The 18,901-nt window shown below is 38.6% G+C and overlaps 3 protein-coding genes across 3 annotated transcripts; all 3 read left to right on the forward strand.

Moving 5' to 3' along the window:
- The first annotated feature begins 1,435 nt into the window (after positions 1-1,435).
- Positions 1,436-2,266, forward strand: LOC101308600 (fasciclin-like arabinogalactan protein 14-like). The gene has a single exon (XM_004305556.1). It carries the CDS (start codon positions 1,436-1,438, stop codon positions 2,264-2,266), a length of 831 nt encoding a protein of 276 aa, XP_004305604.1.
- Positions 2,267-3,738: 1,472 nt separating this feature from the next.
- Positions 3,739-9,492, forward strand: LOC101308896. Its single transcript, XM_004305557.1, has 7 exons — positions 3,739-4,639; positions 6,686-6,848; positions 6,960-7,294; positions 7,466-7,575; positions 7,769-7,980; positions 8,070-8,225; positions 9,154-9,492. The coding sequence occupies exons 1-7, from the start codon at positions 3,801-3,803 to the stop codon at positions 9,490-9,492; spliced, it is 2,154 nt and encodes a 717-aa protein (XP_004305605.1). The 5' UTR covers positions 3,739-3,800.
- A 5,275-nt stretch (positions 9,493-14,767) lies between these two features.
- LOC101309182 (fasciclin-like arabinogalactan protein 14-like) lies at positions 14,768-15,616 on the forward strand. Its single transcript, XM_004305558.1, has one exon. The coding sequence runs from the start codon at positions 14,768-14,770 to the stop codon at positions 15,614-15,616; it is 849 nt and encodes a 282-aa protein (XP_004305606.1).
- Positions 15,617-18,901: the final 3,285 nt, after the last annotated feature.

The raw sequence follows: 18,901 nt of genomic DNA on the forward strand, positions 1-18,901 counted from the left end.
AATAGAAACATAAAACAATAGGGGTGTGTATTTAAAATTTCTCATTCGATAATTAATTGATTGTATTCTTTATTATTATTTTTATATATTTTTAATTTCTAATTTACTATTTTCTAAATTTTACTACATATTATATATTTAATTAAAGCTAAAACTATGATCAATATCGACCGTGTGACATAAAATTTTCTACTATCATACATGTTGAAAGCATATACAAGGTGAAGGAATATATATGCAAAAACAAATCGATAATGAAAAATTAAATAACTATTGAAATAATTTCATGATGTACATAAAATAGAGGAAAAAAAGAACATACATAACATACAATTGTTATCCTTGATCGTTGTTTAGCACAAGTAAAATAGAAAAAGAAAAGCTAATTTATGTTAGAATATTTTCTTGTTGGTAAATATAAGTTTTTTTTATCAGATAAACAACTAATACGCTACAACGAGTCTACTGTGAGTCGAACTCACGACCTCTCACTTATAAGGAGAGACTATACTGAGCTGGTAAATATAAGTTTTTGAAACCCAATACTTTGTGTTATTTGATTTTTAAGAGAAAAATTGATGTCATTGAAATTTTTTTCTTACAGATTGATCAAATAATGGAGGTTTGGTGACATTCTATGGGAAATAAAAAATATCAAGGAATTGAGATCGTGAAAGAGGTTTGAATGAAAAAAAAAATTCAACGAATAGAGGTCTCGATGATAGCATGCAAAAAGAAAAAATTTAAAAGAATGAGAGGTCTAAAGAATAAATAAAATGTATAATAAGTAAATTATCAAGATATATGTGAATAACATACCTAAGGTTATTTTAGGAATTTGAAAAGAGGTCTAGTGAGCAAATGCATGTAGTTAAAATTAAAAAGGAGGTGTGAAAAGCATAAGAGGTATACTGAGCAAATTTAGAGGTCCCAATAGCCGCACTCCTAATAAAAATCCGTTAGATGCATAGACAAACTCGCATTTTCTTTTGTTCCCACAAACGCTAAACTGTTAAAAGTAACTCATATTAGGTAAACTGATCACAAGTTAACTAGGTTATAAGGTTTGTAACAAAAAGAATTATACATTTATTAATCGTTATAACTCGGATAAACCATATAATAAATGTATATTCATTACCAATGATTTGTTTAGATTGAAAAACTTCTAAGTTTAGGAAGATACACATCCACGATGCTTAGCAAACAAATGTCTGATTTTTTGTTTGACTATTGTTAGACAATGTCTAACTAATCGGTCAAAAGCAATGGCTAGTTTTGAATGGAGAGGAGAAATTCACTCCTAAACTCAAGATCTCTAATGCCCACGCATATATAACTCTGCAAACCCTTCTGCACAAACCAGGCTTTGGAAGAAAGCGCAAAACTTCATCTTTCAAAGCACCAAATAAAGAGGAAGCCATCACAAATAAAGATGGATAGGATGAGAGCCTCTTCCATCATCTTCCTCTCTTTCGTTTTGGTGGCCTCAACCTCGGCCATCGACATCCTGAAGCTCCTCGAGAAGGAGTCCGACTTCAGCACATTCAGAACTGCCCTCAAGGATTCCAAGCTCGCCGACGACATCAACAACCACGGCAGCAGCATCACCGTCCTCGCAGTTGCCAACGGTGCCGCCTCCGCCCTCTCCGGCTTGTCCCCCGATGAGGCCAAGAAGCTCTTGGCTACCCACGTGTTGCTCGACTACTTTGATGAGGCGAAACTGAAAGGATTAGCGAAGAAAGACAAGCCCTCAACTGTGGTCACGATGTTGCAAACCACCGGCGAGGCTCAGCACCAGCAGGGAATGGTGAATGTCGGCGTGCTTAAGAGTGGAGAGGTCGCTTTCGGTTCAGCTGTCCATGGAGGTGGCTTGGATTCCAAGTATATCAAGTCTGTCACTGCTCAGCCTTACAACATCTCTGTCCTTCAAGTCAGTTCTCTTATTGAGATTCCTGACCTAAGCCCTGGTGCTGCACCCAAGGCAGCTCCACCAGCTGAAGACGACAGCGATGAAGCCGCCGCTCCCTCACCTGATGATGACGGCACCGCTCCCTCACCTGATGATGAAGACCCAACACTCTCATCGCCACCAGTGTCCGGAGACTCACCAACAGAAGCACCAGAGGCAGCAACAGAGAAGACTCCAGAGGAGAAACCAGCTCATGGTGAGCATGCACCTGCTCCGGCTCCTTCGGCTGCTTCGCGCGTCGAGATGACTCTTGGTGCCGGGCTCGTGATGGCTTTGGCTTCACTTTTTGCTTAGATTCATGAGTGCTTTGGCTGCACATTGAGAAGAGACAACGGGATGAGTATACGTACCTTTTGTTCATGCAAGGGTGACTTTTTTTAGAAGGCAAATGTAACTAATTTTCTGAAGACATAGAAATGGAAGAAGGCGTTTAATTCCTTTATTTCTCGCTCGTACAATACATCACAACAAATTAACTAACTAACTAACAAGGAAACTTAATTCGAAACCACAATGTAGTACGATAATCCATGATACCAAGATTCATATACTAGCTAGGCTTCTATGCACGTCTACTATACCAGAAGAAACAAAAGAAGCTTAATTAAGCACATTTCATCGAACACGTACTCGGGATTTCTAAACCAATTGGTCTTTTCTTCACTATATATAAATGTGTGAGGAATGAAAACGCATATGAGAAATACGATACAAACAGTGTCTCAAGCTAGTGTGGGGGAGTGGAGAAATGGAAGAACAATACTGTATATGTTTTCAATACCGCACCAATAATCTAAGTATCTAACTCATTAGCTAATCTTAGTGATCCCAATATCTTCGCTGCCGTTGAGCTCGAGATATCAATATCAGAGCAGCAGGCACCAAGAATACCACCTCTAAAATCTCTAAACATGTCTCTGTAACCAGCACAACCAAAGGAGCTACGCCAAACACCATGTCTCTGTATTTATCTTAAACCAACCAAATTAAGAATGGACGATGCCAAATGACTGCAACAATATATGGAGCTCTACGAGCCTTGCAGGGGACACCAACTTATTCGAAATAATGAGGTCCAAGACAGTACGTATTGTACATGTACCGAGCTGATGTAATTTTATTGGAAGACTTAACGTGCCCATTAGTCAATCTGTAAGAGTCAAATAAATAGATGAAAGCAAAAGAAATATTGATTTAGTTCAAACAAATTCAACGATTTTTTGTTTGTGTTCTTTTTCTTAGAAGAAATGTAAACTGTCTTGGAGTAAAAACTATCGTTAAACTGATTTCAGTTCCTTTCGGTTTATCTTTACGTACACAATACAAGATGTTCAGACGCCAAAATTGTATGCAAATTCAAGGTTGTTTTTACCTTTCTGTGGTAAAATAAAGGTTTATAATTAGACACAACTAAATATTCTAGTTAAAACTTAAAAGCATGCATTATATGTAACTGAGAAAATGATATGCGGGACGTACAGATGTAGTTTAATTAAGCACCATTGCAGCCAAGATCCATGTAATTAAGAATGCATCACATCATGAGCACGATATATGTGTGTTAATTAACTTAAGTACCTAAATGTAGATGGCAATTTTTTAGGTACGACTAGAACAACTAATCAAGTAATCATAACTGTATTCAGGCAAAGAGTGAGAAATTCACTCCACGCCTTAACTCGAGCTCTTTTTCTAACCTCTAATTATAGTCATCTGCATGCAACATTGCCCCAACTATAAAAATCTCCCAAACACAAACCATGCTTTCAAAGCAAAGAACCAAAAAGAAAAAAGTAATAAGTAATAAAACTCGGTGAAACTTACAAAGATGGAGACGAATAAACCTAAAGCCTCTGTCTCCTTCTTCCTTGTGATGATGTTGTTGTCAATAAGCTCTTGTTCGGCCTTCAACATCACCAAACTGCTCGAAAAGGAAGATGATTTCAGCACCTTCAACCAACACCTATCCGACACCAAACTCGCCGACCAGATCAACAAGCGCAGCACCATCACCGTCCTCGCCGTCGACAACAGTGCCATAGGCGGCCTAGGTGACGACAGCGTCGTCAAGGCCATCATGAGCGTCCACGTTATCCTCGACTACTACGACAAGGAGAAGCTAACCAAGCTGGCCAAAAACAACAAGAGCGCAACCCTAACGACGCTGTACCAGACCTCAGGCTTGGCTAAGAACGAGCAAGGCTTCGTCCGGATCGCTACCGACGACGACGGCATTACTTTCGGGTCCGCAAGCAAGGGTTCTCAAATGAACTCCAAGCTGGTGAAATCGGTGACATCTCAGCCCTACAACATTTCCGTGCTTCAGGTCAGTTCCATCATAGAGGTTCCCAACATTAATGCTGATCCTTCCCCCGAGAAGGCTCCGGCACCAAAGAGCCGGAAGGCTAAGCCTCCCAGTCCGGCATCCTCCGACGACTCTGCCGACAGTCCTTCCGACGACACTGCCGATAGTCCCACGGACGACCCGGACATGGATGATAATGCTCCGAGTCCGGCCAAGCATCATACACCACCCAAACCTAAGGATGTTGATTCGGATTCGCCATCGTCGAGTCCTGCGCCCGGGCCTGCGGCCGGGGACGGGGCTGGTAAGAGTGATGCACGCGCCAACGCTGCGGAGATGGGTGTTGGGGTTGTTGCGCTAGGGTTGGTTTCGGTCTTAGTTGCCTTCTTTTGATGAGCATGAGACAAACGGATCCGGCCAATAAGAATAGGAAACAGATCGAAAAATCAACTACCTCAAAAGGGTAGAAAGATTTGAATCTGAATTAGTTTGTAAGAAGTTGATTTGTTCTTTAAAAGCTTGAAAATTCAAAGAAAAAAAAAGCAGAGAGATTTTAAGTGTCATTTCATTTATGCATAGGCTTTTTGCATCTTATCAATTAAGCAAATAGATTACTTACAAGACGAAGATCTTGGACAATACAATTTCGAAGCTACTGATCGAGGGTCTACTTTTAACTAAATACATCCCGGCTTTAAGTGGGTATTAGAGATTAAGTGTGGTTAGAGGTGTGGTTATCAGAGATGAAGTGGGAGAAAAAAATTATGAAATCTTGTTTAGTATTGATTAAATTTTCTAATTTCAATCCTGCCTTTGGACTAAATCATCATGACCTAAATAGAAAGGATATGGTTGGAAAATTTGGCCAAAGTAGGAAAGGAACCCCCTCTTCTCTTGCGCAAGATGAGCTTGAGTTGTTTCCTAAAAAAAAAAAATTAAAGGATAAATCTACTGAATATTGATGAAAATCTTACAAGCAAGGAATACTTAGTGACCTCATATTTAAACTCTTGCAACAACAAACAAAACTAAGCTAAAACTGATTTGATTTTTTTTTTTTGGTTACACTGATTTGATTTTTTAGGTTAGACTGAAATTTTTAGGTTAGACTGATTTCAGTTTCTCTAATTTTTGATACCATATTTCTGTTGCATAACTAACTATAACAATGTCCATGCAACATCGTCCCCGGCCTATATGATTCTCTCAATCCAAATCTCAATTCAGTATCAAATTATGGAGGCCAATCAAACTAAAGCCTCGATGATGCTTCCTTTTGTTTAAGTTGTGGACTTCTTGTTCTGTTCTCAACATCACGAAGCTGAAAACGAAGAAGACATTTAGAGGAGGTGGAGTATTGACTATCTTAGTTGACCTTTGTGGATGACAGCTGTAATTTTCTTGTTGGAGACTTTTATTTCTTTTCTTTATTTATTTATGTGCTGTAATAACTATAAAGTCTACTCCATGCTTGTATTTTCAGTACGTTTTGCATTAATTAGAAAATATTAGAAAGGTTCCACATAGCTTCTCTCTTTTCCATTTATGCAAAGCTTGAAGTTCTAGGGTTTATTTGAGCTATGGCTGTGATGTTATCATGGTATCAAAGCTTTGGCTCTTGATCCTAATCGTCATCTAAGCTAGATTCGTGTTTGTTTGCAACTCACACTTCCGCATCTTCATCTCTGGTGTTCGCTTGCTGCAAAAACCCTAGCTTCCTTCGTTTACAGATCTGCAAAGTTAAAACCTCTAAGGTTCATCTATGAGCTTCGATCTCTCTTCTCGTAGCTTAATTTGATATTTCGATGGCTATTTGTATAGATTTCAGTGGTGTTGCTCAAATCTGTTATGCTGTTGTGTTCTTCATGCTCTAGAAGTTTATTAGCTTGCTGGATTTCTCTTTTGAAGTCTTTTGATAAGATCGAGTGTGGTTATAGCTCATTCATCATTTTTGAGCTTGATATGAGATTTTAACTGTAGTAGACTAATATTTAGTAATGTTTAGCTGTTATGATTTCTTGAAGTATGGTTAGCAGTATTGTGTGTTGAGAAGATTTGTTCTGTGCCTAAAGAAAGTGAGTTTTTAATGTACTGTGAAGTGTTGTGTTGTGCTCAAGAGAGAGTAAAGGTGTAGTGTGTAGTGAAGTGTAGTGTTGTGCTTAAGAGAGTAAAGTTGTAGTGTGCAGTGAAGTGTAGTGTTGTGCTGATCTTAAGAAAGTGAGGTTGTAGTTATTTTATGTTGACAGTGATCTGATTCAGTCTTTTTATGTGATAGTTGGAATCATGACAATAACTCAGTTAGAAATTAATTCATTGTTGAGCATGATAACTGTGAAATTAGGAGATACTAATTTCATCAACTGGAGTTATCAATTCTAGTCTATTCTAGAAGTGAATGATATCTTCAGCTATTTTGATGGCTATTATCCATGTCCTCCTCGATTTGTGGTATCTGAGGAAGGTTCAGTGACAAGGGAGATTAGTGATGCTTATAAGGAGTGGAAAATGGTAGATAAGGCACTGATAGGCCTCTTAATGGCAAGTCTTGATGATGATGTTATGGATATCATTGTGGGATCTAGATTATCAAGGGAAGCCCGGTTAGCCATACAACAGAGGTTCTCTTCTGTTTCTAGAGCCAACATCATGTAGCTGAAGACTAATTTACAAACCATTAAAAAGGGTGCAGATTCTATTGAGAAGTATATTCTGCGCATTAAGCATGCTAAAGATCAACTTAGTTCAGTTGGTGTCACAATGGTTGATGAAGATATTATTGTTGTGACTCTCAATGGTTTGCCTGAGGAATACTCCATGATAAAGACTGTTATAAGAGCAAGAGATGATTCAATTTCTTTTAAAGACCTCAGAGCACAACTACTAGCAGCAGAAAGAGACATTGAAGCTCAATTCTCCTTGAGTGGTACTATGACAACAATGGCAGCAAGAGGTTCTTCCAGTTTCAAAGGAAGTAGCCGTAATGGAGCTAATAACTTCAGTGGTGACAAAGGAAAAAGGTTTTAGAATGATTCTAATCAGAAGTCAAATTGGAGTCGAACCAGACAATTCTCTCAAGGTCAAAGTTCAGACTCATTTTTTGGTGGTGGTGCTAAGTATCAAATATGTGACAAGAAGGGTCACATTGCTGATAATTGTTACAGAGATTCCATTTGTGAGTTTTGTGGTAGGCAAGGCCATATTGCTCGGATTTGCTTCAACAATCCAGCTTCTCCAAATTACGGACCTGGAAATGGTGATTATAGAAATAGCAGTGGAGCTTCTCTTGAATGTCAACTTTGTAAGAAAAGAGGCATACAACTATTAACTGTTCTTTAAGAAATGAATGCTCATCTGTGCTTGTTTGCCAAATTTGTGGTCTTAAAGGTCATACTGCTTTGGATTGCCCATACAGGAGCAATTATGTTTTTCAAGGCTCCTTCTACGTACAATCACAGCTATGTCTGCTCATACTCATGGTGCATCATCTTCAGGTATTTCTCCTAATGAAGTTTGGATTGGTGACACAGGAGCAACTCACCAAATGACATCTGATCTCAGAAATCTTGCTATAGCTCATCCTTATGATTCCACCAATTCAATCACTATTGGTAATGGTGAAGGTTTGAGTATCAAACATATTGGTTCTACTGAAATTACTCCTTCTTCTCATACTTTTCAGTTGAATAAGTTCTTCATATTCCAAGTTTGGCAGTTAATTTGTTATCTCTTAACAAATTATGCAAGGATAATAAGTGTTTCATTGTCATAGATGACACTGAAATATGTGTGCAGGACAAAGTGTCAAGGGCAATCCTGCATCAAGGAAGGAGCACATCTGAAGGGTTGTTTCTGTTTACTACTCCTCAAATAAGGCCTTCTCATACTGCTTTCATTGGATCTGCTGTGAAATCTATCTTGTGGTATCAAAGGCTAGGTCATCCATCTGTTGTAGTTGTTTCAAAAATGCTTAGCTACTCTAAGATTTCTAGTCCAGGGGATGCATCAGATCAATTGTGCATATCTTGCTTATCAGGGAAAATGCATAGATCGATTACCTTTTGTTGAGTCCACTTCTAAGTCCACTGCTCCTTTTCAGAAAGTTCATTCTGATGTATGGGGTCCAGCTCTCTGTTTGTCCTTAGAAGGTATTAGGTACTATGTGAAGTTTATAGATGACTTCACCAAGTTTGTATGGATATTCCTTTGATTAATAAATAAGATGTTTTTCCCACATTTGTGAAGTACAGTATTTTTGTGCATAATCAGTTTCACTTTTCAATTAAGTGCTTGCAAAGTGATGGTGGTGGTGAGTTCACTAGTAAGAAATTTACTGCATTCTTGGACAGTAAAGGTATTTTGCATCAAATTACATGTCCATATACCCCTCAGCAAAATCGGGTTGCAGAGAGGAAAAACAGACATATTGTGGAAACTTGTATTACTCTTATGACTGCAGCTAAGTTGCCAAAGCCTTTCTGGTATCATTCAGTTGCTCATGCCACTTATCTTATCAATAAAATGCCATGACAGTCTATGCAGATGCAATCTCCATTCTTCAATTTTTTTGGCACTCATCCTGATATTTCTTCTCTCAGGGTTTTTGGTTCAGCTTGTTATCCATATATTAGTCCTTATGTTAAGGATAAGCTTGATCCTAGATCCTAGCTCCACTCAATGTGTTTTTCTGGGCTATGCTCTTGGTTTTAAAGGTGTATTGTGCTATAGTATCTCTTTAAACAAGCTGTGGATGTGTAGACATGTTGTCCATGATGAAACTATCTTTCCCTACCATTTGTTAGTTTCCCAATGTACTCGGTCAGTTTCAACCTCTTTTCCTAAGCCTTATCTTCGTCACCTTTTTCTTTCCACTTCCCAGCCTTCCTTGGTTTCTCCTAGTCAGGTTGATAGAGGAGGAGATGGTGTTGTTGGTGATGTTGGTGCTTCTGTTAGTACTGGTAGCTCTGTTGAGTCTGGTAGTGGTGATAATGATATTTCTGGTGCTGATGTGAGTGGTAATGAAAATTCTTGTGCTAATGTTGGTAGTAATGAGAATGATAATAATGAAGATTCAAGTTCTGCAGATCAAGGTGAAGTTGAAACTATGAATATAAATATGAATGGGAGCACTGATGTTACTAGTCTGTTCAATGGTGTTGATACAAATAGTGAAATTCTTCCTTATGAATTATCTTTTGTGAATGATCCAGCTCAATGATATAACAATCATTCAATGCTAACTAGAGCAAAGAATGGAATTGTTAAGAAAAAGACTTTTGAGGATTACTGTGCCTTTTCTTGTATAGTGCAGAAAATCAGATTGATGAACTAGCTTACTTTAGTGGCTTCTATTTTGTTTTGCATCTAAATGAACTTGTGAACCTAGTGCTTTAGACATGCTACAGGAAAACCAGAATAGGATGAGGCAATGAATGAAGAAATAGCAGCTTTACAGAATTAAGGAACCTGAATTTTGGTTCTTTTGCCTCCAAATAAAAATGTGGTGGGAAGTAAGTGGATTTATAAGATTAAGAAAAATCCAGATGGTTTAGTGTCTAGATTTAAAGCTAGACTTGTTGCACAAGGCTTCAGTCAGGAGAAGGGTTTAGATTATGATGAGACCTTCAGTCTAGTGGTTAGACACAGTACAGTGAGGATTATTCTTGCTCTTGCAGCAATGAATAAATGGATATTGAAACAACTTGATGTGAAAAATGCATTTCTGCATGGAGATTTAAAAGAAGTATATATGCAGCAGCCACAGGGGTATGAGAACTCAAATTTTCCAGATTATGTTTGTCTCTTGAGAAAATCACTCTATGGTCTCAAACAGGCTCTAAGAGCTTGGAATGAGAAATTTACCAGTTTTCTTCCATCTCTTGGTTTCACTTATTTCCATTCATATCCAAGCCTATTCATTAACATTCTGGTGCTGGTGTCATAGCTCTTTTATTATATGTTGATGATATTATTATCACAGGGTCAGACACAGAAGGAATTCAACTTGTAGTTTCTGAACTCAGTGCAGTTTTTGACATGAAAGATCTTGGTACCTTGTCATATTTTCTTACGATAAATGTGCAGTCCAAGAATAATGAAATTTTCTTGTCTCAAGAAAAATATGCTAGAGAACTGATTGCTAAAGCAGGATTGTCAACATGTAGAAATTTTAGCAAAACTCTTTGTATTCCTCATATGCAGCTACTAAAGGATAAAGGTACTCTACTTCCTAATCCTACCATGTATAGAAGTATAGTTGGAGCTCTGCAATATTTGACTTTCACCAGGCCAGATATAGCTTATTCTGTGAATACAGTGTGTTAATTTATGTCATCTCCCACATATGTGCATTTCTCTTCAGTTAAGAGGATTCTCATATATTTACAAGGCACTCTTTCAAAAGGTCTCTTTTACAAATGTGGTTACAGTGTTCCTTTTATTAGAGCTTTCTGTGATGCAGATTGGGCAGGTGAGATTAATACAAGAAGATCTACTACTGGTTTTGTTGTATTTTTGGGACATTATCCAATTTCATGGCAGTCAAAGAAGCAAGGTTCAGTTTCAAAGAGTTCAACAAAAACTGAATATAGAGCCTTAGCAAACACAGCTGCAGAAATTTTTTGGATAAGACATGTTTTATGTGATCTACATGTGAGAATTCCAGCTCCTCTTGTTCTGAAATGTGACAATCTTTCTGCTCTAGCCTTGAGTTCCAATTAAGTGCTTCGTTCAAGAATCAAGCACCTAGACAATGATTTTCACTTTGTGAGAGAGAAAGTTCAAAAGAAGAATTTATTCTTGGAATATGTCTCAACTGAAGAACAAACTGCAAATGTTTTTACTAAAGGGTTACATAGTCCTGCTTTCAACACTCATTGTACCAATCTTAGCATTTGACCCCTGCTGAGATTGAGGGGAGGTGAAAATGAAGAAGGCATGTAGAGGAGGTGGAGTGTTGACTATCTTAGTTGACCTTTGTGGATGACAGCTGTAATTTTCTTGTTGGAGACTTTTATTTCTTTTCGTTCTTTCTTTTTGTGCTGTAATAACTATAAAGTCTGCTCCATGCTTGTATTTTCAGTACGTTTTGCATTAATCAGAAAATATTAGAAAGGTTCCACAAAGCTTCTCTCTCTTCCATTTCTGCAAAGCTTGAAGTTCTAGGGTTTATTTGAGCTATGGCTGTGATGTTATCAGAAGCTACTAAGCAAAGAATCCGATTTCAGCATCTTCAACAAGTACCTCTTTGAGACCAAACTCGCCGACAAAATCAACAAGCGAAGCACCATCACCATCCTCGCCGTTACCAACGACGCAATGGGGGGTATCTCTAGCGACGACAGCTTCGTCCTCCAGTCGGTCATGAGCTAGCGTCCACGTACGACCTCCTCGACTACTACGACAAGGAGAAGTTGGCCAAGCTAGCAAGAATAATAAAAGCGTCAAGCTAACCTCTCTATTCCAAAGTTCGGGCGTGGTTCAGAACCAACGGGGCTTTGTTCGGGTCGGAGTCGTTGACGGTGAGATTTCTTTCGGGTCAGCATCCAAGGGTACACAAATGAACTCCAAGCTGGTTCAGTCGGTGACAGCTCAACCTAACAACATTTTCGTGCTTGAGGTTAGCTCTATTATTGGGGTTCCCAACATCAATGCTTCTTCGGCGCCCGAGAAAGCTCCGGCGTCGAAGAAAGGAAAGACTCCGAGTCCGGAAGACGAGGATGATAGTCATTTCGAAGACACGGTCATAAGTCCCTTAGACGACACGTGGGACGAGGACGAGAACGAGGAGGAGGTTGCAATTCCTTCCAAAGCCAAAGACTCGACACCACCTAAACCGAGCTATGATGATGATGATAATCAGGGGAAGGCGAATTCATCATCGACTCCCGTTCCTGCACCCTCTAAGAGTGATGCACGCGGTACCGTTGCTGAGATAGGAGTTGGGATTGTTGTCATTGGGGTTTCAGTGTTGCAGGTTGCTTTCTTCTGACGACCATGAGAAAGACCGACCAAATAAGACTACGAACTAAGTAACTAATGTGAAGGGAAAATTTTAGTATACTATATGGTATAACATGTCTCATAAAATGTGTGACTATCATTGATTGAAGAAGCAATTAAATAAACATTTACCCCTTCAAAAGTTCTCATGTGTCATACAATTAGACACATTTACAATAGGTATGTCATACCATATGGTATGATAGACATATGATAGACAAGGGTTTGTCTGCTATACCAAACATTATAACATATCTATCACTAAAGGAGGGGGGGGGGGGGCAGCAAGGGGGTGGTTAGTTTCAAATTTGGTCATGGAATTCAGCAAGCATTTTTCGATAGACAAACCCGTGTAGAAGTATATGAATTTGGATTAGTTCTACAACACATTAATTTGTTCTGGTATAACTGGAGAGTTGGTTCAAATTAAAAAAGAAACAAGACATTTCATGTGTGTGTGTGTGTCTATATATATATATATATATATATATATATATATATATATATACTTGTATGTAATTGATCGAGAAGTTGCTATACCACCGAGAATTACGGGCTAGATAAAAGTCATTTTGAATTTATGGAGTTCGAACAACCAAGACTATATACAATGATCTCCTACAACGATAACAGTAGTTATTTTTTTTGAGAGAAATATCAAGAATTTCATTTAACGGGAAAACAATATTACAAACCATGGGAGATATCGGTGGTGAAAATAAATTCCCCACTCACCTCCCTACCCAAAACACCAGCGATTACAGTAGCTAAGAACCGATATGGGTTCACCCGTAACCTAACCTACTCCAGAAGTACCGACACATCTTTATAGTCAACCTCAAGAAGAAACACCCATTTCAGACACTACATGCCAAACTTACCAGCATATATGCACAGGTAACCTCCCCATTACATTGACAACAAGAACAAACCGACATTAATTTAGTCCCTGAAAACGACACCATAACCATGGCTCACCCCACAACACGACCAACAACACCAAACTACCTAAAAACCTAAACCCTCGCTCATAGAGGAAGGACAACTAACCAACCAAAAAACCAAAACAAAAACAAAAAACCTAAAAACGACCTAGGGCCCCAAAACCCCAACCCCAAGTCGGAAGCTCCAAGAAACAGTCTACCCAAGACCCGGCCCATTGAAGACTGGTGCAACCTGGATCAGAACCGTCGCCCTGACATCAACGCCGGCCACCGCCCGAAGAGCATCATCATCAGCGGCCTACCCTAGCGAGGCAGCCACCATCCTTCCTCCATGATTCGCTGCAGAACAAGGCTTGACAGCCGGGTAGTCCGCCTCCACCGTATTCTCCCCGTCATCCCACCAGCCGATCCACCGCTCCTCGCCTCAGACAGGCCTAAACTTGACAAGCCTCTCATGGACGCTGACGAAGCCTCCCCGTCAAAGCAGCACCGATCTGCAACACAGTGCCGCCACCTTCATGGTCAGCCCCTAAGATAGCCTCATCCCTTTGGCCCCTCCGGCACCACAACGCCCGTCCGGCAGCAACCCAAGCCACACCGACGAGGCTAGAAGCCAACGCCAGCGTAGGGGCGCCGCCGGACAAGCAACGAAGCCAAACCCTAAAAAACTCTTCCTCCTACTTTTGCGGAGCTCTTTCAAGATGGGATCGGTTATCGTTTTTTTAATGGTGAACGATAACAGTAGTTATGATATAAAAACAACAACAAAAAATGAACTCCTATGTGTTAGAACCATGCATTATTGAAAGGAAAAATGGCAAAAAAAAAAAAACAAACGTTGAGAGAGGCTTTGCACTACATCGTGAATTTTATTGATAGAGGTGAACAGTACAACACAACCTTTATATAGGCAATATGGATTATAAGCAAACGACTAAACTACCGTCATATGGTTAACAATAATATGGATGTATAAATTACTTGCATATGCATATTTTGTTTGTTTGTAACATGAATTATATGCATATGGTTAACAATAATATGCATATTTTGTTTGTTTGTAACATGAATTATAAAGTTCATAGTTGGTCATTAACTCATTATAGATAAAGAAGCCGAAACACATGTACGTTGATGTATGATGAGATCTCATCAAATCATCAATGACTTCTGAATTGTTTTTACTAGAAGAAAGATAAACTAATTTTAGTTTTTCTCTTCTTTTGTTTGTAAACTATTTCAGTTTAAACTGATGCAAATCAGATTTTTAAACTAAAGATTGTGTCGAAAACGGAAATAGCATTTTTTTGAACATACATCTTGTTTGTTAGTTAAAAGAAGGTTTCTAGTAAAATTAATAACTAGGAGCTTCTAGTTAAAATTTAAGGAGGCTCCTTCCTTCTTTTATGTCTCTAATTATAGTAATCTCCATGCAATGTTGTCCTTTAAATTGCTCCCCCAAAATCCCCAATACCATAACAAGTTACGACATCAACACCAAAAAATATAAGCAATAATTTTCATTTGACTGCAACTTTAATTTCAACCATGGAGGGCAACAAAACTAAAGCCTCGATGTTCTTCGTCCTCCTCTCCATGTTGTCCATCAGGTCTTGTTCAGCTTTCAATATCACAAAGCTACTCAACAAAGAATCCGATTTCAGCACCTTTAACAAGTACCTCTCCGCAACCAAACTCGCCGACGAGATCAACAAGCAAAGCACGATTACGGTCCTCGCCCTGAACAACGACGCCATGGGCGGTATCTCTAGCGACAACAGCTTCCCCCTCAAGTCTGTCATGAGCGTCCACATTATACTTGACTACTTCGATAAGGAGAAGTTGGCCAAGCTGGCCAAGAACAATAGTAGCACCAAGCTGACGACTCTGTTCCAGAGTTCGGGCGAGGCTAAGGACCAACAGGGCTTCGTTCGGGTCGAAGTCGTTGACGGTGAGATTTTTTTCGGGTCAGCATCCAAGGGTGCACAAATGAACTCCAAGCTGGTTAGGTCGGTGACAGCTCAGCCCTACAACATTTCCGTGCTTGAGGTTAGCTCCATCATTAGGGTTCCCAACATCAATGCTTCTCCGGCGCCTGAGAAAGCTCCGGCGCCGAAGAAAGGCAAGTCTCCGAGTCTGAAAGACGAGGCCGAGAGTCCTTCCGAAGACACCGCTGAAAGTCCCGCCGGTGATGAGAAGGATGAGGCTCCCAGTCCGTCCAAAGCAACAGATTCGACGCCGCCCAAGCCGGGTTATGAGGATGATGTGATAACGGCAGATTCGCCTTCGTCGACTCCCACAGCTTGGGACTATAGTGATGCACGCGCCACCGATGCTGAGATGGGATTTCGGGTTGTTACTATGGGGCTTGCTTCAGTATTGGTTGCTTTCTTCTGACGTTAATCATGAGATAAAACTCATGAACTAGATACAGATATGATTTGTAAATGAACCTATAATTTTTAGAATCGTAAAATGATATGATTCGCTTGATTAACTTGATATTCATACACGCAATAACTATCTAAATCAAAATGATGTAAAGTGTGCAATCAGGTTAATTTAATTTAACTGACAAAAAGTTGGGATGATGATTGCATTTTCTCCGTAATAAGGATCATGATAGTGAAGTTTACACTTATGTACGTATAGTAATAGTACACGACTAATATAAAGCTGATCGAAGGTGGTACGCAGTCTCTGATAGAATGTTTTTAAGGGATTCATGAATTATAGATTTTATTATGATATATTCATAAGATCGAATTTGTGCTTCTAATTATATTCTGACGGAAGCCTATTTGCTCTTTCTAATGAGAATATAGCATCTAATTTCTAGAAATAGACCTAGATTTGTTTGAAGTTTGCAAACTAGATTATCTGTTTCTTAACTTGGGGTCTTGGGCAATATATATTCCTAAGCTAGCTAGATTATCTCTAGGTATATTAGCACTCAAATAGACATTATGCCTAACTCTTGCTTTATATATGACTATAAATAAACATAATGATCGAGTATATATACTGCCCCCATTAGTAGTATTTCATTAGTAGATTGCTTCTGCATGTTGAACTGAATCATGTGTCATTGTGGGGTTTAAATCCTGCAAAATGACGAATAAGAAAAAGAGTCCCTATTTTCGTTTAGTCTTTTGAAGACGTATAGAAATGTAGATGATTCCGAAAGATTACGATTTCTATCTACATGTTTAACAAATGTAGATTCCTCAGTATTCTATTCATTTTAGGTATAATAGATAGTGACGAACGAGCATATATAAAACATGCTAAGTGCTGGCTGCTTTTTCCCTTTGATTCTCAGTTTCTCACTAGAATGAGATATATGCATGAAAGCTATTGGCATGTCCACAAAGTTTGTGGTGTACAGAGAATCAAAAGGCGGGTTTTCCGTTTGCCCCCACGAACCAAAAGCCTTTGAATTTGCAAGCAAAGGGGAAAGCGGAAAGTAGTAAAGTGAAAACGCATATCGGAAAATTCAGAGAATAACAAAAAGAAGGGTGAGCTAGGGTTGTCCTCCGAGATCCAAACACCTAATTGATTTGACAAGCTTAAACTGTTTAATCATTGCTATCCAGTTACTCTGCTGCTTAGTGCCTAATCAAGAACATCAGTATACACGTACGTAAGGCAACATTCTCTTTTCTGGATCTAAATCACTTGCGAGGGACATTAAGGTGTCCATGTTCCATTGGGCAGAAGTTAACTTCATATATACATTCTTCCCTCCAATATTCCTTACTAATTTCTTTTGGATTTGCTTACTGCTTTTTTTTGTATTCCTTCCTTGCCAACATTTTGTAATCAAGGTTCCCAACAAAAGTACATCCGCCTTAAACCAAAACTACGTATACGTTAGGAAGTTAAACTCGATCATTTCATCTTAATTTCTTTCGGATAATATATAATATACAAATTAACAGTTGATTTTTATAAGTATTTATGAATCATGCATGACAGCGAATAGTACGTGGATCAGTATGTGATAATGCGCTTATTCTTATTTTATGCTTTTGAAATAACAAAGAAAATTTCATTGATCAAAATGATCATACAATTAATTCGATGATAAACCGTTAACGGATTTGAAGATCACCAATTTCATTCAATGCTCAAGCAATACGAATGCCGACTGCACATGTAACCATAACTCCTAATAAAGTTTCATGTCCTAAATATATTACTACGTCCTTGATCAAAAATAAGCTACAAGATTTAAGCCAACCAGTATATATATCCATACATATCATATATGGATCTGGCTCCTCTAAAATAGGAGGCCGTAAAGTTACGTAAGTTCATTAAATCTAGACGCTTCATATAATCCAACCGTCTAAACAATTGGTCTCCTCACTTTAGAGGAGCCGGATCCATCATGCATATATTTTACTATTTTTAAGTTATTCTTCTTATTTTTAACAATATCTCCACCCATCAAAATCTTAGATCCAATGGGTAGGTCCTGTACAGCTAACTAGCTAGCCAAAATTCCAGGCATACACTACGTACGTCTCATTGTCCATCAATACTGAAAGAAGAATATGTGTATATAGCCAAAAATAGAACAACAAAATCAGAAATCGAATTGGAATGGATTTGAGGGAGGGGAATCGATGCAAACAATTAGGATCGATCAGGATGGAGCTAGGGTCTTTATCAATAGGACCGTTGAGGCTGGCTTAAAGAGAAACACAGAATCGCAAAGTTAACCTTTTTACTCGAGGCATTGGATGGCTAAAGGCATACAAACTAGAGACCATCTCCAACTTTCGAACTCCATCATAAGGACCACTACACTGAAATGAAAGTCTGTAATTCCTTCAAAAAATAATCTTCCCCATCTATTTTTCTTGAAAATCAAATTTCGCAAAATATGCACTTATATTTTCCTGAAGTCGATCGATCTTAATTAATACCTTAAAGTATATGCTTCTTTTTTTTTTTGCCTATAATGTTTCTTAAGTAGTGTTGAACTGTTGATTATCTATACTGGCTAGCTGCATTATGGTCGATCAAACACTTGAGTACGTTCTCTTTGAGTTCGAAAAATTTCTCTATCTTAAGTTTCTTGGTTGCATTTTGACCCTTAAAAAAAAAAACAAGAAAATTAAAACGTTCTACGTAGTCTATTCAATTCGTTGTCCAAGTTATATCACCTCATTGAGAAGAAATTTGGAGGTTGACTACTCATGAATATTCGTAACAAAGTTTTCCTTTTCTTTCTTTTTTCTTCCTAACAATTAATCATTATAGATTTATAGCTAATAGTTACAAATGGTGCGCATGTATCCCATATGTGTAAGCATGTGATTGTTGGGGCTACTTGGGAGTAGTTTCTCCAACCGGAAAATATCTTAAGGCACAACACTAATCATGGATTTGACAAGACAACGCTCAAGAACACTCTCGACGTAATTTGAGGACCATCTAGCCCATGTGTGATCACATGTGGGCATCATGGTACATTACACAACCAATCTCATATTTTGAATGAGGGATTGTGGGAATTGTGTAACTTGGTCACGAGGTGGTCCTTTTGATGACAATTAGGGCACGTAACATTTAGGGTTCAATTATGATCGATTTGATCGCGACGACAGTGTTTCATCGATTAGATTTGAGTGGTGTTCAGAACTTGTGGAAAAGACCAATGATTATAAAATG

The sequence above is a fragment of the Fragaria vesca genome, linkage group LG6, assembly GCF_000184155.1.
Source record: "Fragaria vesca subsp. vesca linkage group LG6, FraVesHawaii_1.0, whole genome shotgun sequence".
Classification (NCBI taxonomy): Eukaryota; Viridiplantae; Streptophyta; class Magnoliopsida; order Rosales; family Rosaceae; genus Fragaria; species Fragaria vesca.